The sequence below is a fragment of the Diorhabda carinulata genome, chromosome 2 (genome assembly GCF_026250575.1).
Source record: "Diorhabda carinulata isolate Delta chromosome 2, icDioCari1.1, whole genome shotgun sequence".
Classification (NCBI taxonomy): domain Eukaryota; kingdom Metazoa; phylum Arthropoda; class Insecta; order Coleoptera; family Chrysomelidae; genus Diorhabda; species Diorhabda carinulata.
In genome coordinates, this window is record NC_079461.1 from 2,009,397 (window position 1) to 2,037,034 (window position 27,638).

General features: G+C 31.9%; 1 protein-coding gene and 1 long non-coding RNA gene across 8 annotated transcripts in view; one reads left to right on the top strand and one right to left on the bottom strand.

Annotated features, from left to right (window-relative positions):
* The first annotated feature begins 1,863 nt into the window (after positions 1-1,863).
* The window catches only part of LOC130903601 (G-protein coupled receptor Mth2-like), a 55,052-nt gene continuing 29,277 nt past the window's right edge, over positions 1,864-27,638 (top strand). For 2 of the 7 annotated variants that reach the window (XM_057815803.1, XM_057815804.1), the window contains exon 1: positions 9,995-10,671. In XM_057815803.1, coding sequence (XP_057671786.1) covers positions 10,104-10,671 — 568 coding nt within the window. In that variant the 5' untranslated portion in view covers positions 9,995-10,103. Of the gene's footprint in view, positions 5,362-9,819; positions 10,672-12,759; positions 13,364-25,597; positions 26,193-27,638 lie in introns of those variants that run through there. The other 5 variants (XM_057815806.1, XM_057815807.1, XM_057815809.1 and 2 more) reach the window with 5 other exon arrangements.
* LOC130903602 (uncharacterized) lies at positions 5,358-27,002 on the bottom strand. Its single transcript, XR_009060757.1, has 4 exons — positions 26,930-27,002; positions 26,212-26,398; positions 7,163-7,275; positions 5,358-7,003 (listed from the first exon to the last, which is right to left on the bottom strand). It is a non-coding gene; the product is annotated as an uncharacterized LOC130903602 (long non-coding RNA).

Genomic DNA, 27,638 nt, shown 5'->3' on the forward strand with positions numbered 1-27,638 from the left:
AAGTGATCAATGAATGGGAGAACAAATGGTCAACGTCCATATACAATCTCCGTGAAACCGTCAGTGCTAACGAAAGATCGCGGAGACTTAAATGTTGCAACTGCAAATTGACTATAAAACACATAATCGCAGAGTGTTAATCTTTCCAACGCAGAAAGATCACGAACAATATCTCTATGCAATATTACTAACCTCAAAAATTAACTCAGTCGGATCTCCATAAACTTAATTTAACAAATATCGGTTGATAAAATAATATCACTTAACTTGTACAGTTAAAAAAATTAAATCACTTATAACCAGTATACGGTTGATACGAATTTTGTAATAAAAAAAGAAGATTGCTCCCTAAAGATTCGTAAGCCACTAGAATGAGTTAATGGCACAGAACATACCCTATGTTCTGTGGTTAATGGTCTATAATATATTAGTAACAATGAATAGTAAGACAGAAAATTGAGAACTTAAAATAAAAAAATTCCCCAACTGTAATTGTAAGATATGAACCTCAAGATCACAAAAATGAAATATTCTAGATGATTTTAGATGCTAAAGATTTAATTTCATGTTTAAGAAACCCAGCATAGATACTAACAGATATTACGTCTAAAAAAGCAGCTGGAAAATGTTTCGGATAATCCCTGATGAACACACTGTTTAACGAGCACTACTCCAACACTCACAATTACACTATAAAGTGATTCAAAGTAATCAGACATCTAACATTATAATTTAGAGGCAAAACCAGCTAAGAGAGTAGAAAGTAGCTTAAATATTCTTATCCAGACCCGATGATACTTTGGACGTATTCAAAACACATTCGGAATTAGCAATCGGTGATCCAACAACACGAAATTTTAAATCTCGAATATTGAAATTATGGTTATTTTGATGTCTTATTTTCGTTTATTTTTGCCAAAGATATTCATTTCAATCAAATCAAATCGATCTATACACAAATAAAATAAAGATTTTGTTTGTCCCCCACCACAATATGGCCGACGTTTCAAATCACGTATATAAAATAGGTAGCTTGTGCTTTAGTTGTTAAAATAGTTTACAGTTAATCAAATATTTTTGTTCAATAATTTCAATTATATCTAATAAACAATCTATTATCAACGGAATAATTCGAAATTTCCAAGTATGTCAAATGAATGAGTGACATTTCCTCTTGTCAAATAATGATTTATGCATATAGAATAACTCATGACGTGTTAATGAAGAAAAGGATATACCCATAGACAAAATAATAATAGACTGTGTTTTCAATAAAATTTGTGTTCCAATATTATAATGAGATTAAAGTTCAATATCTTCTATGTAGACATGTCAGGTTGTTCATTCTATTGTATACAGATTTCGATATGCATGATGCGCAAGCTATCGAAAAGGTATTTGTTAATTATACTCAATCTCGTAGGTTATTACTCTTTGGATAGCCCTCGTAATAATAAAACATTATTAGAAATGTGTACTGGTTAAGAAATAGTGAAAATAACATTTGAGTAAATGGGATAAGAAATATAAATATTATCACCAATAAAAATTTTTATGTCTTTTTAACAATTGTTTATACAAATGCAGATTTTCATTTAAACGTATTATAAATACAAATTATTCTGTAGTATCGGCTTATACATAATACATCTATTTATAATATGTTTATATAATTGTTGTAAAATCCATTAGAACATTTCTATAAACAGCTTTCTCCAAGGGAATTAGATTGTCTTTTTTTATTTTGGAACCTATCCAGTGGATAAGGTCTAAAAAATTGATTATATTCCTCTTCAATTGATCTGTAATAAAAAAAAACATCCCAATATGCTTTCTAATTTTAATTAACAGTTTGCTAGTTGCCAGTTGGGTGTGTGCGGGAGAGTTTAAAAAAATTGTTACCACAATTTACATAATTAGAAAAGTTAATTTGCAACAGGTAATTAATTAGTATTTGTACAAATTAACAAAATATAGAAATAAAACACTTTTTCTTGAAATAGTTTGTCTCAAAATTAAAGCGACGAAATAATCGAAATATAACATCAATATTTTTTTCTGAACATTAAGTTTGATAGTTTATGTAGTATTTTGTAATTTCAAGTCGATCTTACATTGTTTACTATAACTATAAGTATAACTGATTTAATAAAAGAACTAATAAAACTACTGGACATATGTTTTATTCAAATTTATTTTGACAATATATTAGGTAATCGTAAGTTAACTTGACTTTTCGGTTGACGTTGACGTTTGCTGTCAAAATAAAAAAACATTGAAATGCATAAGACCATTCATGGTTGCCGTTTTACGTTGCTGTTGGTGACTTTCAACATGAACGAATTTTATCTTTTCTCGTCGGCAGTTCGTAACGGCTTTTGTAACAATAGAAAAGAGCCAGTCACATTCGATTTCGTTTGTCATGTGATTTTGCCTAATGCTCCCAATAAATCCCATAATATCGTCCACAAATACCGGATTACAAACATAAACAAAAAGCAGTACACACGTCAAAAAGAATAACAAAGTTTTTAGATTAAGTGCAGCCACGGCAAGTTTATGAATAGGGTCAATATACGTAAAAAACAGCAAACGTCATCCTCGAACGGCCCTAAATATACAGTGTGTTAGATTTTATTCCACTAAAAGTAAATAAAGAACAGACTGAAATACTTCAATTATCGTTAACTCATTGAAATCATAGTTACATCATAGTTAATAATAATAAACTCTTTAAAATATTGTTTTCACTTTTATTTTATTTCGTAGAGTTTAATCACCTTTAGAAGCCCTGAAACGAGTTTTGAGAAATTGCCTTCCGAGTGTAATCACAAAGATTTTGTTTTGCTTGTTGTCTTATACATGAAGGAACTCATGTAAATGAATTTTGTTATGAAAGTTTCTTTATATAAAACTCTTTTATAAATGTGTATTATTATTTTAGATCATTATAATTAAGGTAAGCTTTTGAAAATATATAATTAAATACATATAGATAACACCAAAAAATTGAAAATATGTCACATATTCAGTTATCACAATGTGATTTTCTTCATGTCACACTATATAAAAACAGAATGTTATACAAATCCAACTTGGTCCTTAGAATATAATATAAAAAAGAATAATATATTCTAAACAAAAACTATAATCAGTTAACAAATAAATGAGGTCCTATACATGTAAAAAATGTATAAAACCTTTTTTTACCATATTTATAAGAAGTAAAGAAAGGATTTAACACGCCAAAATAAATCTGTTAATGTTAGAGAACGTATGTCACTATATTAGCTAATCTACTGAATTTATCGAATCAAAAAATACAAATTAGAGGATTCAACATAAAATAATACTAATAACTAATCGATTGATGACTTACATAAATTTTTATGATATATAACCTGCTTCAAGTACTTATAATATCCCATACCTCATCAAACAATGAGATTCTCATGGTCGCAATCTGCGTTTAAACTTATAAATAATACTGTCCGAGAGTTGCTATTCAAGTTTTGAGAAAAACAAATAAAAACAATTGGACATGGCTTTATTGTTTATTCTCAATTAGGATCAATACACTGCACCCCACGACATCGGTTAATTTTTGAGCGATTGTCAAATTATACGGTATCCTACGCGATCTTTTAGACAGCGAAATGTTCTTACGAGTGCCCTGTATGACAACACGTTCTGTGTCAATGTCACATCAGTGTTGCCATATCTTAAAACATAAGTAACAACCTTCGTATATACGACTGCAATCGGTAAAGAGCTCCGGATGTATAGTTGTACATTAAATAGTTATTTATATAACATCCATGCTATGTTTATATTAGTTTACAGATTTTTATGTTGACAAACAATTATCGTTTATTTGAATATATATAGAATAATTTATTTTGAATCTCTTTTTTGAGATTTCATAAACTCAATATCGAATATATAAAGAAGAGTCTAATTTCTTTATTGGTTGTTGAGGTGACATCAGGATCGCATTTATTAATTAACGTTAATTATTTGCGTGTGTAGAACAATTTGATAATTTTATATTCAAAATCATACCCACCTTCTCCATTTAACTAATTATGTCAACTTTGTTATGAAAATAGGGCGTAATATCAGTTATGTAACAAATTTTCTAGGTGTTAATCATTAGATAAACATAATATTCAGTATTTAACAATTTTTATTTATTAATATAGTGTTTTACAAAAAAATTAGTAAAGATAAAGTAAGTATAATGCTTTGCTATCTTGTATTTATTGACGTTTCATGTGTCAAAATGTTTATAAAAGTTATAGCTGTCTAAAAAGTTTTGAACTTTAACCTAAAGATAATAAAACTTATTAAGATTCACAGACTATTCCAATTTTGAGGTTATGAAATCTTTTTAAAAATTTCAAGTATCGATTAAAAAGTTTTCTTATGAGGTTTAAACCTTTCAGAAAATATTTTTATATGTTGTATTCAGATTAATTTCCGGTCAAATTTCAATATCAAAATTTGACCAGAATGGCGCTCCTGTCGCACGAGATATCATATGATAGTTCAGCTCAGTCTTCCGTCCGTCTTTGAATATGCAGTGTTAAAAAATTTTAAATGACTAGACTAACAAAACTCAACAAACCACCTTGTTCAATTAACTAATATTTCTATTGTTTTTTTTTTCTAGATAAGCTTTCTTTGTAATCAGAATTAACCGAATATTCTTATTATACGGGACATCGCCCACGTACTTAAACATAAATAAGTACAAATCACTTTATCTACAAGGAAATCTATCACATCCTGTTAATCGCCAGTTAACGTATCGACCTGAGATTGAAACTACAATAATTGTTTTAGAAAAATACGTCGCAATGTTCGCTAAAACAATGTTGACTATTTTTTTACTCATAACGTGCTATTTAACAGTATCTGGAGAACTTATATTGCACCACGATACAGAAGATAATCCGAAGGTTTGTTCGATAAGAACACCGTGTATCAAAAAGTGTTGTCCTGAAAATTATATTTTGAAAAAGCAAAATTGCACGTACGCGCCAACTTCTAAGCTCGAGTTTAAAGTATACGATGTACAAGAACAAGTCAACGATACTGTGGAATTTAACGTTATACATAATCGAGACTGTACTCCCGAGCAGAATTTGAGGTTAGAAGCCGAGTTTGAGGAAGACACGTATTATATTCAGAAAAATGGAACTATCTTGAAGCCATTTGATGAAAGTTTTCCTCGAATTTCTTATAGCCATTACTGTTTGGATAACATCGAGAGAAAAGGTAAAACGGAGTTTGCAGTTATAGTTTGTTACGATGCGGATAATTTAGAAGATACCGTTTCTCGTCAAACGAATTCTTTAGGTAAGTAACTAATGTTTATTCTAATATTTTTGGTAAAGAATATTGTTGTAATGAGTATTTTCGTTGAAAATTTTCTTATTTGCCATATCCAGAGGTCGGTATGAGTCAGGCCACGTTCATAAGTCTTGTAAAGCTATCGAAAAATATTGAAACGAAGCATGGATAGTTGTGTGGGTCTTTATAACACTTGTTCGTCGATAAGACGCGTTTTCAGAACGAACCTTTGACAGGTGTAGTGTAGATTAGGGGTGGGCAAAATAATCGATTAATCGAAAAATAATCGATTAATGGGGTTTTCGATTAATATTCGGTAATCGATTAATCGGAAAATAATCGATTAATCGATATATATTTTTAAAAGTAATCGGTAATCGATTAATCGAAAAATAATCGATTAATCGAGATATCGATTAATCGATATATATTTTTAAAAACAATCGGTAATCGATGTATCGATTAATCGGAAAATAATCGATTAATCGATATATATTTTTAAAAGTAATCGGTAATCGATTAATCGAGATATCGATTAATCGATATATATTTTAAAAAACAATCGGTAATCGATTTATCGATTAATCGAAAAATAATCGATTAATCGATATATATTTTTAAAATTAATCGGTAATCGATTAATCGAGAGATCGATTAATCGATATATATTTTTAAAAATAATCGGTAATCGATTTATCGATTAATCGGAAAATAATCGATTAATCTATATATACTTTTAAAAATAATCGGTAATCGATTAATCGAAAAATAATCGATTTAATTAAATAACTAAAGTAAACAAACTTATTAAAAGTAATCAAAATATCAAATTATAATCTTTGATAGAGTAGAGGTGAAAAATTCTTGTTTTGTATAGTAACCTAAAAATGTTTTGTATGATTAATCGGTACTTGGAAATACACCCATGATTCATTGGTAAACTTTATCAAAAGGATTTCCGAAACCATCGAAGATAAAAGATAGTTCAAGGACTTCTATTTGATTATTTAAATCCTGTGTTTTTTTCATTATATCTTTCAAAAATAGGTCGAATTTTAACCTAACCGTATGTAAACATGGTCCAACATTATCGCCAATAGGATTATAAGGAAATAATTGTCAGTTTTTACAGTAAATAACAAATTAAAATTTAAACAGTTACGTAAAGTTTGTACATAACTAATTTTCATAACCTGCAAAAATTGCGGGGACTTTCACCCAAGTTGCTCGAAGAGGACGGACATACCAAAAGCCAATTACCTCCCAATGAAGTATGAAGTTCTATAGACTTCACAATTGGAACCGTTAATTGCCAAGGTTTAGTCAGAAATCGTCATCACAGACACCCTTCCAAATTACCTCCAAAATTCACTGGCTACTCCACTTTCCACTTGGACAGGAGCCCACTCTGCCTCAACAGAACTTGAATTGCATAGTAATTGATATCTTATCACAAACACCTCTACCATAACCATCAGATGAAACCTCTCAACACACACACACACTTGCAAACCGAGAAAGACCGTTTTTACTTACTAGAGTTCTCGTTCTCTTTCCAGCCAGAACATCAAACACAACCGCAGACAAATTTCACAGCCCTGCAGAGGAGTAGCTCCTATATCAGGGCCAATTTCAATAAAACCGTTTCCTGTAACAAATTTTCTTTATCTACCAATAACTTTTTTTAACGAATCTCTCTCTTAGGTCAAGGTGTAACTTAAACTGTCATATTATTTGATAGAGAAATTAGACAAAATACCATTTTCCAAATATATACATACACAATTTTTAATTTAAATATCAGTACCTCGTAATACTTTCACAGTTTTTTCCATTACACTATTAGACATCTCCGTCTCTGTCAAGGTCTTCTAATTGGAATGGTTAACAACATTTTTTTGATACTTTCAAACAGATAATCTAAAAATAGAAAACATTCGATTTATAAACGGGGAATTATTTTTGCATGTTCAATTCACTGATATACCCGGTGTTTAGAAAATAATGTTTATAGCATATGCCTTTTATTTCTAAGATATGTTGTTTTCAAGTTATCCTAACCTCAATCTAAATTTTGGCACTTTTTCCATTGTACAATAAATAATGTTCTTCCTCATAACAATCACGATAATCATATAAAAAGTTTAAGAGATAACAAATTCAAGGAAATAAATAAAATGTAGTTTGTATTACCCTGTATATCAATTATTCAAACTCTTGACGTTGGTAAACAGCCAGTATTATTCATTATTTCTAAGATATATTGTTTCCAACTTATCCTAACCTCAAACTAAAATCTAGTACTTGTTTCATTGTATAATAAATAACTTTCCACATCATAACAATCATGATAATCATATAAAAAGTTTAAGAGATAACAATTTGAAGGAAATAAATATAATGTAGTTTGTATTACCCTGTATATCAATTATTCAAACTCTTGACGTTGGTATACAGCCAGTATTATTTATTATTTCTAAGATATATTGTTTCCAACTTATCCTAACCTCAAACTAAAATCTAGTACTTGTTTCATTGTATAATAAATAACTTTCCACATCATAACAATCATGATAATCATATAAAAAGTTTAAGAGATAACAATTTGAAGGAAATAAATATAATGTAGTTTGTATTACCCTGTATATCAATTATTCAAACTCTTGACGTTGGTATACATCCAGTATTATTTATTATTTCTAAGATATATTGTTTCCAACTTATCCTAACCTCAAACTAAAATCTAGTACTTGTTTCATTGTATAATAAATAACTTTCCACATCATAACAATCATGATAATCATATAAAAAGTTTAAGAGATAACAATTTGAAGGAAATAAATATAATGTAGTTTGTATTACCCTGTATATCAATTATTCAAACTCTTGACGTTGGTAAACAGCCAGTATTATTTATTATTTCTAAGATATATTGTTTCCAACTTATCCTAACCTCAAACTAAAATCTAGTACTTGTTTCATTGTATAATAAATAACTTTCCACATCATAACAATCATGATAATCATATAAAAAGTTTAAGAGATAACAATTTGAAGGAAATAAATATAATGTAGTTTGTATTACCCTGTATATCAATTATTCAAACTCTTGACGTTGGTATACATCCAGTATTATTTATTATTTCTAAGATATATTGTTTCCAACTTATCCTAACCTCAAACTAAAATCTAGTACTTGTTTCATTGTATAATAAATAACTTTCCACATCATAACAATCATGATAATCATATAAAAAGTTTAAGAGATAACAATTTGAAGGAAATAAATATAATGTAGTTTGTATTACCCTGTATATCAATTATTCAAACTCTTGACGTTGGTAAACAGCCAGTATTATTTATTATTTCTAAGATATATTGTTTCCAACTTATCCTAACCTCAAACTAAAATCTAGTACTTGTTTCATTGTATAATAAATAACTTTCCACATCATAACAATCATGATAATCATATAAAAAGTTTAAGAGATAACAATTTGAAGGAAATAAATATAATGTAGTTTGTATTACCCTGTATATCAATTATTCAAACTCTTGACGTTGGTATACAGCCAGTATTATTTATTATTTCTAAGATATATTGTTTCCAACTTATCCTAACCTCAAACTAAAATCTAGTACTTTTTTCATTGTATAATAAATAACTTTCCACATCATAACAATCATGATAATCATATAAAAAGTTTAAGAGATAACAATTTGAAGGAAATAAATATAATGTAGTTTGTATTACCCTGTATATCAATTATTCAAACTCTTGACGTTGGTATACATCCATTATTATTTATTATTTCTAAGATATATTGTTTCCAACTTATCCTAACCTCAAACTTAAATCTAGTACTTTTTTCATTGTATAATAAATAACTTTCCACATCATAACAATCATGATAATCATATAAAAAGTTTAAGAGATAACAATTTGAAGGAAATAAATATAATGTAGTTTGTATTACCCTGTATATCAATTATTTAAACTCTTGACGTTGGTATACAGCCAGTATTATTTATTATTTTTCAAATATTTTGTTTCTAAATTATCCTAACCTCAAACTAAAATCTGGTACTTTTTTCATTGTATAATAAATAACTTTCCACATCATAACAATCATGATAATCATATAAAAAGTTTAAGAGATAACAATTTGAAGGAAATAAATATAATGTAGTTTGTATTACCCTGTATATCAATTATTTAAACTCTTGACGTTGGTATACAGCCAGTATTATTTCTAAAATATGTTGTTTCCAAGTTATCCTAACCTCAAACTAAAATCTGGTACTTTTTCCTTTGTATAATAAATAACTATCTCCATTATAATAATCATGATCAACATATAAAAGATCCAAGATATAACAAGTTGAAAGAAATAAATAAAATGCATATTGTTTCACCCTGTATACCATTTATTCAAACTTTTGATGTTGGTATACATCCAGTCTTCGTTGCTTCGATCTCAGACGCGGATCTCAAGAATGATTTCGAATTCCTTCGGATACGATAACAGTCAAATTTGTAAATTTTACTTATATAATGAATCATCGCGTTTAGAAAACCCGTGATGATTGCGTGAAATGGAAGAATCGTAAACCGCAGTTATAATCCAATTAACAAGAGGATATTTCCCGCTTGTACTTCAATAATATATCTAGCAGGAAGCTGTTCGTGATTAATTCGTTTCTTTAGTTTAATTACTTCCAGAATTTTGTTGAGTGACAGCGACGATATGCAGTCAATACTGTTAATATTAATATCTTCAGTTATTTTTGATGGATTTTTTGTCATTGCAAATATCACAATGTGCTTGAATAATTTAACCGTGAATATTACGAAAGGAGTCGAAGAAAATGACGGTATTACGATGGATGGGGTTCGGTACGAAGACGAAAATTATCTAAAAATTGAGAACGAAACTTTGAGTTGTGTTTGTAACATTAAAATGTGTATTCGAAAGTGTTGTAACGAGAATGAAAGTATGTTTCACAAGTGCGAATTAACTCGTAACAATCGATTGAATATTTCTTTTTATGATATAACCGTGAAGAATGACAGCGTGCATTTACGGGATTTTCACATGGTGTACGGATACAAGTGTCCGGCGGGGTTTATTGCTGCAAGGAGTTTGGGAAATATTTACGTGCAAAGTAACGGATCTCTTTTTTATACTGAAGAAAATTATCAACATCTTTACGATATTCACAATTACTGTATCGATGATTTTAATGGATCGACTTCCGCTTTATTATGTGAACCTGATGTAGTTGTTAAAACAAAGTATTATGTTAAAGTTAATGGTAAGTGAAAAATAATAAATTTTATTTAATTTTAATGTATGATACTTAGGGAGTATACTGCAACTGGAAGAAGAAAATAGATAAGGTATTATGCAACATAACCTCTCTTTATAATTCTACTATTCTATAATCTTCAAATACGTGTATATCTGTTTATTCTGATAATAGAACAAATTTAAAAAAAAATTACATCAGTAGTAGTTTTCAATGCCTACAGAAATACTAAAATATTCTATATTTAATATCCAAACTTTGTTTGCATATTTTGTTTATAGTCCAGTCACCAAAAGTAAAAAATGGCGTCACAATTTTTTCGAACAAAAATCGATTTGTATGAAAAGTTGGAATTAACCTTCATTAAAAGTTTTATATGCACGATGCTTCGTTCCTGATACTTAGGGGTAAAAACAACCCCTTCTCATAACAACGAGGAAATAAATATTTCAATCGAAATCGTGTAAATTCTTTTAGTAGGCAGTTGAAATATTTTTCGATTTTCTTTCGTTCACGATATCTCTCGAATGAATTAATCGATTTTGACCTGCTTGGTGGCAATCGACGTGGTTTTTTGAGGTTAAGAGCTGATAAATTTTTGAAATCGATCAGTAGAGCCGTTTAAAAATTATTTCAAAAAGATTACATTTAAAAATCGATTCGGCAACTAAATAGCTACAAATTTTGCATATTTATTTAGTGATTCAATTATAAAGAATCAAAAATTCTTGTAAAGGAATCTAATGTACAGAGAATTTTTAGAAATGATTTACGTTCATAAGAACGAAAAAGCTAATACAACTATAGTCCGGTTAAATTAGACCAAAAAATAAGAGTGAAGCTGTATAAATTCCCATCAAGCTGAAAATCAGTAAAATTGTTTAAAATACAATTGAAAATAAAATTTGATTGTTCCCCGTCATTTCCGTGTATGCAAAAATTTTTATTCTAGTTCAAAGGTCAAGAAAATAAGTTTTTCGCAGTTTTCAGCAAAACGATAAGTTTTATAATAAAAATACTTCAGATAAAAATTGTAGATCATTAAATTATCTACAAAAAACGTATGAATACTTTTTTTCCTACGAGCCACCGTTTTTGAGATATAAGGATTCAAAAAGTTGTGAAAATTATATTTCAGATTTACTGTCTTATTTAATGGCTATAATGATTGCACCAAAAAAACATCGTCTTACTTTAGTAAAATCTGCGTCAATTGATAATTTATTTGATGAACTTATGACAGTTCCCAACAGTGAACAGAAATTTCTTATAAATACAAGTCTCGGTTTATTATTATAATTTTTTCATTATATCTCAGAAACGGTGGCTTGTAGGAAAAAAAGTATTAATACGTTTTTTGTAGATAATTTTATGATCTACAATTTTTGTCTGAGGTATTTTTATGATAAAACTCACCGTTTTGCTGAAAATTGCGAAAAACTCATTTTTCGACTTTTGACCTTGAATAAATTTTTTTCCATACACGGAAACGATGGGATTTTCAGGAATTTATGTAACTTGGAATGTCTAAATTGACCTGATTACTACAAATAATTTAAATGATGATAATTTAGATGATCTATCGATTAATATAAATACGCGAATAATGTTTTAATAAAGACTAAAAAAGAAGTCGAAACGTCAAATTTCCATCTGTCAAATTATAAAAGAAACTAATTTTGAAACAAAAGAATCGAGAACATCGATAAACGTGATTAAATAAAAAGTTTATAATTATTTTTATTGCAATTTGTTATTGTAGTTACGTTAATTATTATATTTATATATGTAAAAATAAAATTAGGCACTTGAAATTAAGAGTGGTGTGAAGTTCGATTTATATTCGGCGCGTGCGTGGACTCAATTTCAGAGTGCTCTGGTTGATTGAAGTTTGAGCGCTCGAGTTAGTTAGCAAGTCGAAATTCGATGACATTGACAAAATATTTTACTGGAGTCTCTGTGTATCGCTTCATTTCCAAATAAAAAAAATTATACCCCAGAAGGATTTCCTATTGTTTCCGCGGTTATGATAATTTAGTCTAATCATTTCCGCTAAAAGTCATCACAACTTAATAATAATTAAAATTATAATAATTTCGAAGTTATTCTCGTTGTGATTACACCGTTATCATTATGGACTGGTGTTTTATCGTCCGTATTTGCGTATTATTTTCATACGGTTTTTCCCAACCGCCGCCATGTCCATCGACTTTGACCATAGACATAACCGACGATTTCAACCCCTCCAATCAAAGTATACAATCCCGCGGATTAAATTTTTCTCCAAAGGACTATTTTTATCAAGACGGAAGGATACTTGGTTGTGTTTGTAATTTGAAACGGTGCGTTAGAAAATGTTGCGATGAAGGTAAAATATTCAAAGGTCGAAAGTGCCTACCCGCCGATGAAACGTTCGAAGTACCTGTCTACAATGGAACAGAACTTTCGAATAAAACTTTAAGCGACTTCTTCGTTTTGTATGGTAAAACCTGTCCCAAAACACACGTTGGAATAGCGTCTGAGAAAGCTGATTATATATACATTCAAGAAAACGGGGATTTGTTCTACTCCGATTGGAATGAGACTTTTACCGCCGAGAAATTTTGTTTTGATATTTTCGATAACGATACCAACATATCGACGATAATGTGCGCATATCATAAAAATGATAAAATGGACGTGTACCTCAACACCACTGGTAAGTTTTTATATTACAAATCGTCAAACCACCGAGCAATTTTTTTCAAGGGAACAGAAAATCATCCGATGGGGCTAAATCTAGTGAATACGGTGTACGAAATAGCAATTGACGAAACAACGTTTTGTTCTTAGCCAAATGCGGCCGTTTTTGCATGATTTCTTTATTCAAAATCCCAAAAAAACCGACGCCATGACCTTAACTGCAGACGGAACCTTCTTTGGAAACTATTCTCCCTGTTCAATCCAATGTTTTGATCGTTATTTTGGTTCGGGTTTGAAGTGATGGACCCATGTTTCATCCGGGGTTATAAAACGACGCAAAATTTGTGAAACGCTCGATGGAAACATCTTCACGACGTCCTTTTTGTTCACCCATCTTGCCCACAGCTTTCCAAGTCCAAATTTTCAGTTTATATGCGATGTACCACACTTTTTGAAATATCTACAGATGTACAGATGTACAGTGGTATTACCGCCATCTCTAGATCAGACCAGGTACTTCTAGGACCATCCTCGTAGTCTTAAATCAAGACAACGCCGTGGCAAACTCCTGATCGAGCCCTCCAAGTAATTTTTATCCAAATTTGTCGCGCTATGTCTATAATACATTTTGCATTCGTTAAAGGTTAGCTGGTAACAAATCTGTCGATCTCATCTTGATGTCAATACGGTTCAAGTTTGGTCTACGTGCAGGCCACTTTAGAACCACAATATTTATCTCATTAAGGTACTGGTGTACTAATCTAGGTATATGAGGACGTGCGTTATCATCAAGGACATTGAGAAAATTTTATTTTTGTGAAACGTTGTAAGAAACGAAAGCCATCAGTCCCAATTTTTCTAAATGTATCCGTTTTATCGATGGGGTTTCATTTACGCGGCGAATAATTTTCAATTCACATGATACTCATTAATTATTAATAATAATTAATAACTTTATGAATATTTTATACCAGCATCGGTTATTACTTCATAATTTTCAAATTATAATATTCCGAAAACGGTACAAAGTATCCAGTTTTAATAAAAATACTTTTTCGGTGTTGAATTAAATGATGTTTAAATTTTGCTTGATAAATGTTTAATACTATTTGGTACGAATCGTGTAACTAGTGCCCTCTATGAGAGTCAGATGGCGTTTTTACTGAGCAGCCCCCAAATATTTTTCAACCATTCGAAAGGTCTTGACCAAACTTAGATTTTGAGAACAATTTGAACCGATTCCGACCAGTAAATTTTAAGGAATCTCAAAAAAACTACGAAAATTTCTTTTTTTCAAATGTGTTTTTTTTAAAATAACTTTTAAACGGCTTTATCGATCGATTCCAAAAACTAATAAGCTCTCAACATCAAAAAACCACATCGATCGCCGCCAAGTTGATCAAAATCGGCCGATTTCCAGTTTCCATTTTGTTGCTGATTCCTTAGGCTCATTTGAACATTGTTCAACGTAGCAAATAAATTTCGTTAGCATTCGTTGTTCAATAAATCAAGTCTAAGGTAGCTTATACTAGAAAACTTGTTGCTGATCGAAAGGATCGGCCGATTTCCAGTTTCCATTTTGTTGCTGATTCTTTAGGCTCCTTTGAACATTGTTCAACGTAGCAAATGAATTTCGTTAGCATTCGTTGTTCAATAAATCAAGTTTAAGGTAGCTTATACTAGAAAACTTGTTGCTGATCGAAAGGATCGGCCGATTTCCAGTTCCCATTTTGTTGCTTATTCTTTAGGCTCCTTTGAACATTGTTCAACGTAGCAAATGAATTTCGTTAGCATTCGTTGTTCAATAAATCAAGTTTAAGGTAGCTTATACTAGAAAACTTGTTGCTGATCGAAAGGATCGGCCGATTTTCAGTTCCCATTTTGTTGCCGATTCTTTAGGCTTATTTGAACATTGTTTAACGTAACAAATAAATTTCGTTAGCATTCGTTGTTCAATAAATCAAGTTTAAGGTAGCTTATACTAGAAAACTTGTTGCTGATCGAAAGGATCGGACGATTTCCAGTTTCCATTTTGTTGCTGATTCTTTAGGCTCCTTTGAACATTGTTCAACGTAGCAAATGAATTTCGTTAGCATTCGTTGTTCAATAAATCAAGTTTAAGGTAGCTTATACTAGAAAACTTGTTGCTGATCGAAAGGATCGGCCGATTTTCAGTTCCCATTTTGTTGCTTATTCTTTAGGCTCCTTTGAACATTGTTCAACGTAGCAAATGAATTTCGTTAGCATTCGTTGTTCAATAAATCAAGTTTAAGGTAGCTTATACTAGAAAACTTGTTGCTGATCGAAAGGATCGGCCGATTTTCAGTTCCCATTTTGTTGCCGATTCTTTAGGCTCATTTGAACATTGTTCAACGTAGCAAATGAATTTCGTTAGCATTCGTTGTTCAATAAATCAAGTCTAAGGTAGCTTATACTAGAAAACTTGTTGCTGATCGAAAGGATCGGCCGATTTTCAGTTCCCATTTTGTTGCTTATTCTTTAGGTTCATTTGAACATTGTTCAACGTAGCAAATAAATTTCGTTTGCATTCGTTGTTCAATAAATCAAGTCTAAGGTAGCTTATACTAGAAAACTTGTTGCTGATCGAAAGGATCGGCCGATTTTCAGTTCCCATTTTGTTGCTTATTCTTTAGGTTCATTTGAACATTGTTCAACGTAGCAAATGAATTTCGTTAGCATTCGTTGTTCAATAAATCAAGTTTAAGGTAGCTTATACTAGAAAACTTGTTGCTGATCGAAAGGATCGGACGATTTCCAGTTTCCATTTTGTTGCTGATTCTTTAGGCTCCTTTGAACATTGTTCAACGTAGCAAATGAATTTCGTTAGCATTCGTTGTTCAATAAATCAAGTTTACGGTAGCTTATACTAGAAAACTTGTTGCTGATCGAAAGGATCGGACGATTTCCAGTTTCCATTTTGTTGCTGATTCTTTAGGCTCCTTTGAACATTGTTCAACGTAGCAAATGAATTTCGTTAGCATTCGTTGTTCAATAAATCAAGTTTAAGGTAGCTTATACTAGAAAACTTGTTGCTGATCGAAAGGATCGGCCGATTTTCAGTTCCCATTTTGTTGCTTATTCTTTAGGTTCATTTGAACATTGTTTAACGTAGCAAATAAATTTCGTTAGCATTCGTTGTTCAATAAATCAAGTTTACGGTAGCTTATACTAGAAAACTTGTTGCTGATCGAAAGGATCGGACGATTTCCAGTTTCCATTTTGTTGCTGATTCTTTAGGCTCCTTTGAACATTGTTCAACGTAGCAAATGAATTTCGTTAGCATTCGTTGTTCAATAAATCAAGTTTACGGTAGCTTATACTAGAAAACTTGTTGCTGATCGAAAGGATCGGACGATTTCCAGTTTCCATTTTGTTGCTGATTCTTTAGGCTCCTTTGAACATTGTTCAACGTAGCAAATGAATTTCGTTAGCATTCGTTGTTCAATAAATCAAGTTTAAGGTAGCTTATACTAGAAAACTTGTTGCTGATCGAAAGGATCGGCCGATTTTCAGTTCCCATTTTGTTGCCGATTCTTTAGGCTTATTTGAACATTGTTTAACGTAACAAATAAATTTCGTTAGCATTCGTTGTTCAATAAATCAAGTTTAAGGTAGCTTATACTAGAAAACTTGTTGCTGATCGAAAGGATCGGACGATTTCCAGTTTCCATTTTGTTGCTGATTCTTTAGGCTCCTTTGAACATTGTTCAACGTAGCAAATGAATTTCGTTAGCATTCGTTGTTCAATAAATCAAGTTTACGGTAGCTTATACTAGAAAACTTGTTGCTGATCGAAAGGATCGGACGATTTCCAGTTTCCATTTTGTTGCTGATTCTTTAGGCTCCTTTGAACATTGTTCAACGTAGCAAATGAATTTCGTTAGCATTCGTTGTTCAATAAATCAAGTTTAAGGTAGCTTATACTAGAAAACTTGTTGCTGATCGAAAGGATCGGACGATTTTCAGTTCCCATTTTGTTGCTTATTCTTTAGGTTCATTTGAACATTGTTTAACGTAGCAAATAAATTTCGTTAGCATTCGTTGTTCAATAAATCAAGTTTAAGGTAGCTTATACTAGAAAACTTGTTGCTGATCGAAAGGATCGGACGATTTCCAGTTTCCATTTTGTTGCTGATTCTTTAGGCTCCTTTGAACATTGTTCAACGTAGCAAATGAATTTCGTTAGCATTCGGTGTTCAATAAATCAAGTTTAAGGTAGCTTATACTAGAAAACTTGTTGCTGATCGAAAGGATCGGACGATTTCCAGTTTCCATTTTGTTGCTGATTCTTTAGGCTCCTTTGAACATTGTTCAACGTAGCAAATGAATTTCGTTAGCATTCGTTGTTCAATAAATCAAGTTTAAGGTAGCTTATACTAGAAAACTTGTTGCTGATCGAAAGGATCGGCCGATTTTCAGTTCCCATTTTGTTGCCGATTCTTTAGGCTTATTTGAACATTGTTTAACGTAACAAATAAATTTCGTTAGCATTCGTTGTTCAATAAATCAAGTTTAAGGTAGCTTATACTAGAAAACTTGTTGCTGATCGAAAGGATCGGACGATTTCCAGTTTCCATTTTGTTGCTGATTCTTTAGGCTCATTTGAACATTGTTCAACGTAGCAAATAAATTCCGTTAGCATTCGTTGTTCAATAAATCAAGTCTAAGGTAGCTTATACTAGAAAACTTGTTGCTGATCGAAAGGATCGGCCGATTTTCAGTTCCCATTTTGTTGCCGATTCTTTAGGCTTATTTGAACATTGTTTAACGTAACAAATAAATTTCGTTAGCATTCGTTGTTCAATAAATCAAGTTTAAGGTAGCTTATACTAGAAAACTTGTTGCTGATCGAAAGGATCGGACGATTTCCAGTTTCCATTTTGTTGCTGATTCTTTAGGCTCCTTTGAACATTGTTCAACGTAGCAAATGAATTTCGTTAGCATTCGTTGTTCAATAAATCAAGTTTAAGGTAGCTTATACTAGAAAACTTGTTGCTGATCGAAAGGATCGGCCGATTTTCAGTTCCCATTCTGTTGCTTATTTATAGGTTCATTTGAACATTGTTTAACGTAGCAAATAAATTTCGTTAGCATTCGTTGTTCAATAAATCAAGTCTAAGGTAGCTTATACTAGAAAACTTGTTGCTGATCGAAAGGATCGGCCGATTTTCACGTGAATTATCATTGCACAACTAATAAAATTATAAATTTTTTACTAAATTGACTGCTAGATAGATCTAGAGCTCTAAATGTGTAATATCTAATTAATTAGACTTTGTATCATTTGCGTAAACCGTCTATAAAACAGTTGGGATTTCCCACCCTTTTTTTTCCATTTTCGCGATTAGGAAAATGCTTTTCTTGAACGCCACCGTAGGGGTTGTTAGGAACTTTTCAGCTTGGCATGTTCTTCGTTGGTATAATTTGTTGTATATAAAGGATTAACAGACAGGGGAGGAGCTACAGTTTTTCTAATTAATTAGAAAAAAAAAAAAAAAAAATAATAAACACGATGTATAACTTATGAAACGCGAGGTAGTTAGTATAATGAAAATCGTTTGAAGCTTCTATCCAGGACGTCAGTCGGTTTTTCTTACAATTTTTCACCTGTGAAACTAAACAAACATTTCGAATTTGTGTTTCTGAATAATTTGTGCGTGTACACGTTAAATTTAGATTGTTAAGACATTGGTACGTGTTTTTATTCAAAAGACCACGAGCATTAAATTTTAGTACAAAAGCACAGCTGCATAAATCGATATGTACCGATTAATTTTCGTAATTTTTTTCTATCGAAGCGTGTATTCGGAGTCTGTAGTATTCCAAGATCGATTCACATCGTGCTGCGATCAAAAAGAGTTTCAAAAATTCAATAAATGTGCGTCACATCAAGATTTATGTCAACAAGATACGTTATTCGAAGAAGACGAAGCGAAAATCGACGAAGACAAACTATTAATAACAAGTAAAAACGTTTTGTACGATTTTGACGAAATATGCCTAACTGGCTACTTCGATGAGAAACTACAACTTTGTGTTAAAATTAAACGGAGTGGTGTAAGAAAATGTTGTCGAAAAGACGAAATAATCGTATCGAAATCGTGCCATCAAGTAAATAAAACTTTATCGACGATTTTCTTATCAAAATTGAAAACGAAATCTGAATCCGAACAATATTTTCACGAAGAATTGAATTGTACCGAAAATTTCGAACGAGTTAAAGTCGATGATTTCAGTTTTGCGAAAAACGGTTCGATATTTTGGGAACACGGCGGTTATTACATCGATTCTAGTTTTTATTGCGTCGATCTTTTTACCGTTGATGGTACTTCGTTCGCACTCAAGAGTTTGGTGTGTGTACCAGAAGAAATTGCTTACACAGATAACAGTTCAATTTGGGGTAGGTAATATGTATTTAATAATATAGTACTAGCTTTTACCCGCGGCTTCGCTCGCATCGAATCCATTAAATAAGTATCAGAAATCATTATAATAGAAAAGAACGAAAGAACGAACTCTGTAGCTATATTAGAACCTGAGATATAGATCTTTGAATGTAGAAAAATTGCCAAAAACCTACAAAAATCCATAACTCCCCACATTGAATGTCCGCGCCTAGCTCCTCTCCAACTCAACCGATTTAAGTGTTCAAAAACTCAAAAGAAAGAAGGTGTTTCGGCGAGTGTTCTTAAACCAAAACGAACTTTGTAGCTATATTAGAACCTGAGATATAGATCTTTGAATGTAGAAAAATTGCCAAAAACCTACAAAAATCCATAACTCCCCACATTGAATGTCCGCGCCTAGCTCCTCTCCAACTCAAACGATTTAAGTGTACAAAAACTTAAAAGAAAGAAGGTGTTTCAGCGAGTGTTCTTAAACCAAAACGAACTTTGTAGCTATATTAGAACCTGAGATATAGATCTTTGAATGTAGAAAAATTGCCAAAAACCTACAAAAATCCATAACTCCCCACATTGAATGTCCGCGCCTAGCTCCTCTCCAACTCAACCGATTTAAGTGTTCAAAAACTCAAAAGAAAGAAGGTGTTTCAGCGAGTGTTCTTAAACCAAAACGAACTTTGTAGCTATATTAGAACCTGAGATATAGATCTTTGAATGTAGAAAAATTGCCAAAAACCTACAAAAATCCATAACTCCCCACATTGAATGTCCGCGCCTAGCTCCTCTCCAACTCAACCGATTTAAGTGTTCAAAAACTCAAAAGAAAGAGGGTGTTTCATCGAGTGTTTTTAAACCAAAACGAAGTCTCTATCTTGAATAGAACCTGAGATATTGAGGAGAGAACGTGTGTATGTGAAAAACTCCCATAAGTAATGTACAGGGGGAAATCGCATTTGAGTATAACTTGAGAATGGTGAAAATTAAATGAAATCCGATGGTTGATGGCCGATCTGTGCATCAATACCTTTCATTGAAAAAAAAAATTAAGCAAATCGGTTGGGTAGAACGCTTGAAAGGACTCGGAATGGAAATCATCAATTTTTTTAATATATAAGGATATTTTTCGATAAAAAAACTACTTTTCTTTTATCCCTACTCGATTAGAACTTTCCCCGATTTCCTTCAAACGTCATAAGGACTTTATCAAGTTGAAACAACGCTATCCAGACTAAGTCTGCGCTAGGATCCCATCTGGATAATCCTATTTACCTTCCTGAAAAGAAAAAATGTTTCTCGTCAGGTTATTCCGACGATTGAATCAATTTTTTCTAAACGGATTTGTGCTAAACTAATTGAACAACGTTCCGAATCGATAGAAACAATACAACGGCCTCATAAGTCACCTGATTTGACTCATCTTGATTCCTTTTTATGGGTATACTTGAAAAGTGAATTGTAGATACCAGTATATACTACTAAATATTATACTCAAAGAAAGGAAACGTATTGAGGTTCTCAAATAACTCAAACGTGTCTTTGATGTTAAATTTATATTTGTTTGTAAAATACAGGGTCGGATTAAGATTTATAAGGCACAAAATAATATCAATATGTTAGATTTGTGGTATCGACACTTAAAAAAATACAGAATGATTTCCAAATGATGTGGCCGTCTTGGACTTGGGGCCCTGGTGAAATACAATAACTGATTCTTCCGTTAGGAAGTGGCGAGAATTAATCTCGGCGTAAAAACTGACAATTGTACCGATAAATTTTTTGCGGTTCACTGGTATATACATTCCGAGGTGATTCATAGTTTGAGAGTCCGACAAATTATTTGTGTAAACACGTGGTGAAAGATTTTAACATAATTTTAACAAAATTGGCTTCACTACTATCAACAATCACTATAAATTTAATGTATGTTTACTTATTTTAAACAGGACCGGCTTCGGGCGCAAGTTTCGATGAATCCCGAAGTAAATCCTCGAATTTAAAAGTCTAGTTCGCCACTTAAGTAAAAATACATTTCAGAACGTACCTGGTGCAACAAATAAAATACAAAATTAACTGGAAACACGATGGAAATATTTTCACGACGATGTTTTTGTTCCATTGTAAGCAAACGCAGCGTCCATCTTGCGCACAGCTTTGTCGAGTTCAAATTTTACGTTAATATGCGATGTATCACACTTTTTGAAATGCCTACAATGTCTGATAGCTCGGGCACTTCCAGTCGACGATTATCTTCAACATTTCTGGAGTCGTCACCTCATTTGGTCGACCACTGCGATGATGGTCTTCACCAGCTCGTACGGCCTCGTTTAAACCATGATACCCAATATTTTATTGTTGATAACGAAGGATCAGTCTTACCAAGAGTAGAATGTAGCTTTTAAATCGATACTGAACAACGTGGCCTCTTCAAAATTGAAACATATTGTAGATCTAATACCCTCTATGGTATTGAATCATCTTACTGGCACTAAAAGCTGTAAATCTTCGTAAATCTCGTAAGATTCAATATCTTTGCTTTCTACATATTGAAGTACTACACCTAAATCATTACCGTGCTTCAAAAGTTCGTTATTTGGCAAATATTTCAAATTTTCTGCGTCGCACGAGAATCCAAAATTGTTGTGGTAATGTATTTAAGCAAATCTAAGCAGTGTTGCCGATACTGTGACGATAAAATTATGTTTGGCGGTATCGCAAAGCCTCTTCAATTTGCTAATTGCTTTTTTCTTCATTTTTTTTGACTTCACTGCTGATTCCTTTAGTCCAATTCTCTGTAGATCTGTTGGGTGTTGACGTATCTGTCACTGTTTGCTTTAGGTTGGACTATTCTCTACGCAATAGATGCATACAACCTTATAATACGACCTTAATGAGATGGAGCTTGGTCTTTGAACGTCAGTACTCGGTCCAAAATGTTCTGAACAATTTCGGCGTTAATCATTTCAATTATCAATCTGATTTCCTTGGTTATAGTTGGGTTTGGGGCTATGAGAGCTTGAGATTTTCTATCGAATCCCTACCTCTCAATTTCTGCTAGACCTAACAATGCAGAGGAAAATCTTCCTATGCCAAAGTTAACTAAAAATTATACCTTATCCTACTAAAAAGCGATTAAAAGATCCTGATTTGTGCTAGTCCTAGTCTAAATTCGTGATTTAAGTCACGATAGAGCCTTGTAGAATGATCTAGTCCTTAAACTCTCTCTTGTAGTTGCCGCAGAAAGGTTTCGAGTTAGGAAAACGCCTTTTTGATACCAGGACTTCCAAACGAAAAAGATAATTTCCAAATCTATGACTTGGAAGTTCATTCTGATACCAGATCTATCCAAAAACATAAAACTATCCTTTATCCTACTAAAAAGCGATTAAAAGATCCTGATTTGTGTTAGTCCTAGTCTAAATTCGTGATTTAAGTCACGATAGAGCCTTGTAGTATGATCCAGTCCTTAAACTCTTTCTTGTAGTTGCCAAAAAAAGGTTTGGAGTTAGGGAAACGCCTTTTTGATACCAGAGGATCAAAACCAAAAAGATCATTTCCAAATCAATGACTTGGAAGTTCATTCTGATACTAGATCTATCCAAAAACATAAAATTATCCTTTATCCTACTAAAAAGCGATTAAAAGATCCTGATTTGTACTAGTCCTAGTCTAAATTCGTGATTTAAGTCACGATAGAGCCTTGTAGAATGATCCAGACCTTAAACTCTTTCTTGTAGTTGCCAAAAAAAGGTTTGGAGTTAGGGAAACGCCTTTTTGATACCAGAGGATCAAAACCAAAAAGATCATTTCCAAATCAATGACTTGGAAGTTCATTCTGATACCAGATCTATCCAAAAACATAAAATTATCCTTTATCCTACTAAAAAGCGATTAAAAGATCCTGATTTGTGTTAGTCCTAGTCTAAATTCGTGATTTAAGTCACGATAGAGCCTTGTAGAATGATCCAGACCTTAAACTCTTTCTTGTAGTTGCCACAAAAAGGTTTCGAGTGAGAGAAAAGCCTTTTTGATACCAGGACATCCAAACCAAAAAGATAATTTCCAAATCTATGACTTGGAAGTTCATTCTGATACCAGATCTATCCAAAAACATAAAACTATCCCTTATCCTACTAAAAAGCGATTAAAAGATCCTGATTTGTACTAGTCCTAGTCTAAATTCGTGATTTAAGTCACGATAGAGCCTTGTAGAATGATCCAGACCTTAAACTCTTTCTTGTAGTTGCCAAAAAAAGGTTTGGAGTTAGGGAAACGCCTTTTTGATACCAGAGGATCAAAACCAAAAAGATCATTTCCAAATCAATGACTTGGAAGTTCATTCTGATACTAGATCTATCCAAAAACATAAAATTATCCTTTATCCTACTAAAAAGCGATTAAAAGATCCTGATTTGTGTTAGTCCTAGTCTAAATTCGTGATTTAAGTCACGATAGAGCCTTGTAGAATGATCTAGTCCTTAAACTCTCTCTTGTAGTTGCCGCAGAAAGGTTTCGAGTTAGGAAAACGCCTTTTTGATACCAGAGGATCAAAACCAAAAAGATCATTTCCAAATCAATGACTTGGAAGTTCATTCTGATACTAGATCTATCCAAAAACATAAAATTATCCTTTATCCTACTAAAAAGCGATTAAAAGATCCTGATTTGTACTAGTCCTAGTCTAAATTCGTGATTTAAGTCACGATAGAGCCTTGTAGAATGATCCAGACCTTAAACTCTTTCTTGTAGTTGCCAAAAAAAGGTTTGGAGTTAGGGAAACGCCTTTTTGATACCAGAGGATCAAAACCAAAAAGATCATTTCCAAATCAATGACTTGGAAGTTCATTCTGATACTAGATCTATCCAAAAACATAAAATTATCCTTTATCCTACTAAAAAGCGATTAAAAGATCCTGATTTGTGTTAGTCCTAGTCTAAATTCGTGATTTAAGTCACGATAGAGCCTTGTAGAATGATCCAGACCTTAAACTCTTTCTTGTAGTTGCCAAAAAAAGGTTTGGAGTTAGGGAAACGCCTTTTTGATACCAGAGGATCAAAACCAAAAAGATCATTTCCAAATCAATGACTTGGAAGTTCATTCTGATACTAGATCTATCCAAAAACATAAAACTATCCCTTATCCTACTAAAAAGCGATTAAAAGATCCTGATTTGTACTAGTCCTAGTCTAAATTCGTGATTTAAGTCACGATAGAGCCTTGTAGAATGATCTAGTCCTTAAACTATCTCTTGTAGTTGCCGCAGAAAGGTTTCGAGTTAGAGAAAAGCCTTTTTGATACCAGAACATCCAAACCAAAAAGATAATTTCCAAATCTATGACTTGGAAGTTCATTCTGATACTAGATCTATCCAAAAACATAAAACTATCCCTTATCCTACTAAAAAGCGATTAAAAGATCCTGATTTGTACTAGTCCTAGTCTAAATTCGTGATTTAAGTCACGATAGAGCCTTGTAGAATGATCTAGTCCTTAAACTATCTCTTGTAGTTGCCGCAGAAAGGTTTCGAGTTAGAGAAAAGCCTTTTTGATACCAGAACATCCAAACCAAAAAGATAATTTCCAAATCTATGACTTGGAAGTTCATTCTGTAAGTTTCTTTTTTTCTTTCTCAAACACTACAGTACAGCAATGTGCTACCTTTATTCGAAACACCTAAACATTTGGTAATTATCATAAACCCCACTTTCTAAAATTTGAACGTCATTTAGAGTATTCCAAATCCATTAGTGTTCATTTTAATGGATAAATAAATACGTTGATTAATCGTTTTCTTACATTAACACAAGCCCTCACATGACAAAATGATTAGTTTCTATCAATATTAATCTCAAATAAACACGATTGTTCTAATTTTTCGTAATTTTCTTGTATTAACAACTATTTTATCTGTTGTTAGTCACAAGTGTCCTGAAGAATTAAGTGTCGATATTACTGAAGGCGTCGTTACGAATGGTGTTATAGAAATGTACGGGATGGTCTTCGAACCGGAAGATTATGACGTAGTGAACGACACAACTCGCGGGTGCGTGTGTCATATGAAAATTTGTGTTCAAAAGTGTTGTGGAAATGATCAACATTTAAACGGTCGCGAATGTGTCAACAGTAAAACCTTTACCAATTTTCAATACTATAATTTTACAAATCCGGTAAGATCCCCCGAGAATTTATGGTATATTTATGGTAATCCTTGTAGAAACGACAAATTTGGTTTGGTACCTCGGGGGGAATATTACCTGCAGTCGAACGGTTCTTTGTACGCTGTTGATGAAGTCGACTGGTCTTATAAGATGTATTCACCTTTAAATTATTGCGTGGACTACGATTTCCTTCAAGGTTTCAAGTTGAAAGCTGTGATTTGTGAGTTTGATATTGAGGAAAAATCAAACATTCTTCCAACCGTCGGTATGTTATTTTTTTTTACCTATAGACTTGTCCATGATTGGCCTTTCTACTTATTTCTAACACTAGCCCGTGTTTAAACATTTAAACTCCGTGATTTCGTCCTGTTCTTAGCTCCAAACTCTCCAGGAGAAGCTTCTTGATCGATTTTTAAACAGTACTCCACGGCGCAGTCAATATTTTTTGTACCCAGGTATATATAATATAGACTGAAAGAAAATATTGCATGCAAACAAAGGAAAATCAGTAATTTTACGAAATTCTTAGTTTCAAAATGGTATATGAGACACTTTAATGGACTTTCTTTTCAATATAATAATTCCTATTCTATATTCTGTTATCCCATTTATAAAACTGTTATTTTAGGGCCCACCTCTATTCCTTAATTGAAAACACGCGAACATTGTTTGTTATAATTTTGTTTTGAAAACAACGTCATCTAATTAAAACACAATAATATAATTGAAGGGCGTAATTGTCCGTGGGGGCTGTAACAACCCATTGTTTGTATCAATTATAATACAAATTGCAACTCGACATATTGTGAAAACAATTTTTTATGCGTAATTTTCATGTTTGACAAAAGTGACGTTTCTAATGTCGTTATTCAACAATTAACACTTAAATAAACTGTCCATATAGAAGTATTACATATCATTATATATGTCTGAAGATAATTATATACTGTATTCTGTACGAATAACCAATAGTTCTAAATTACAACTTACAAATCTGCTTACTTAATTAAATCGTTACTAGAACTGCAATATCGGAATTCATCGTTACTAACATGATGTAAAGACTACAAGGTGTGTTCTTGCGCAACCGGATAGCCACAGCCAATGAGATGTCCCACTATCGGCCATATTGTTTTTCTGGCCAATCAATTAAATGCGGGAATTTGAATCTTTTCGTTTTAAGATTCTTATGAACAAAACGTTGTTACGAATGTGATACAAAACTGTGAAAAATTAATTTAGTAAATGGTAAATTGGGCTTGGTTGGAAGTTATTTCAATAAAAACAGTTCTCAAATTAATGTGAATTCAATAATTTTGAATAGATTGAATAGACAAAACTTTTTACCATGTAAAGAATAAATATGTTTTAATTTTTTTCGTTTAACAAGGATAATTAGATAATAAATAAAATGCATCGTGTGTTTTTTAACAATTTATTAATAAAACAACTGCACTTCGGATAACACATAGATTTTTGTATCTCCACTAACAATCAAGTGCGCGTGGTTTTGCACGTAGCAATTTTTTTTAAATGATTAAAATTCAAATAATAAATATTTGATTAATGTTAAATCAACCACCAAAAAAATATAGGATAAACTTGTAAACACTTACCGTGTTGGAGGTTAAGTTGTCTTTCTCCACAAACTTTTTTCCATTCGTTAAATAATTTAACATCTTTTGTGGGAAATCTATGGAAACTGATATCT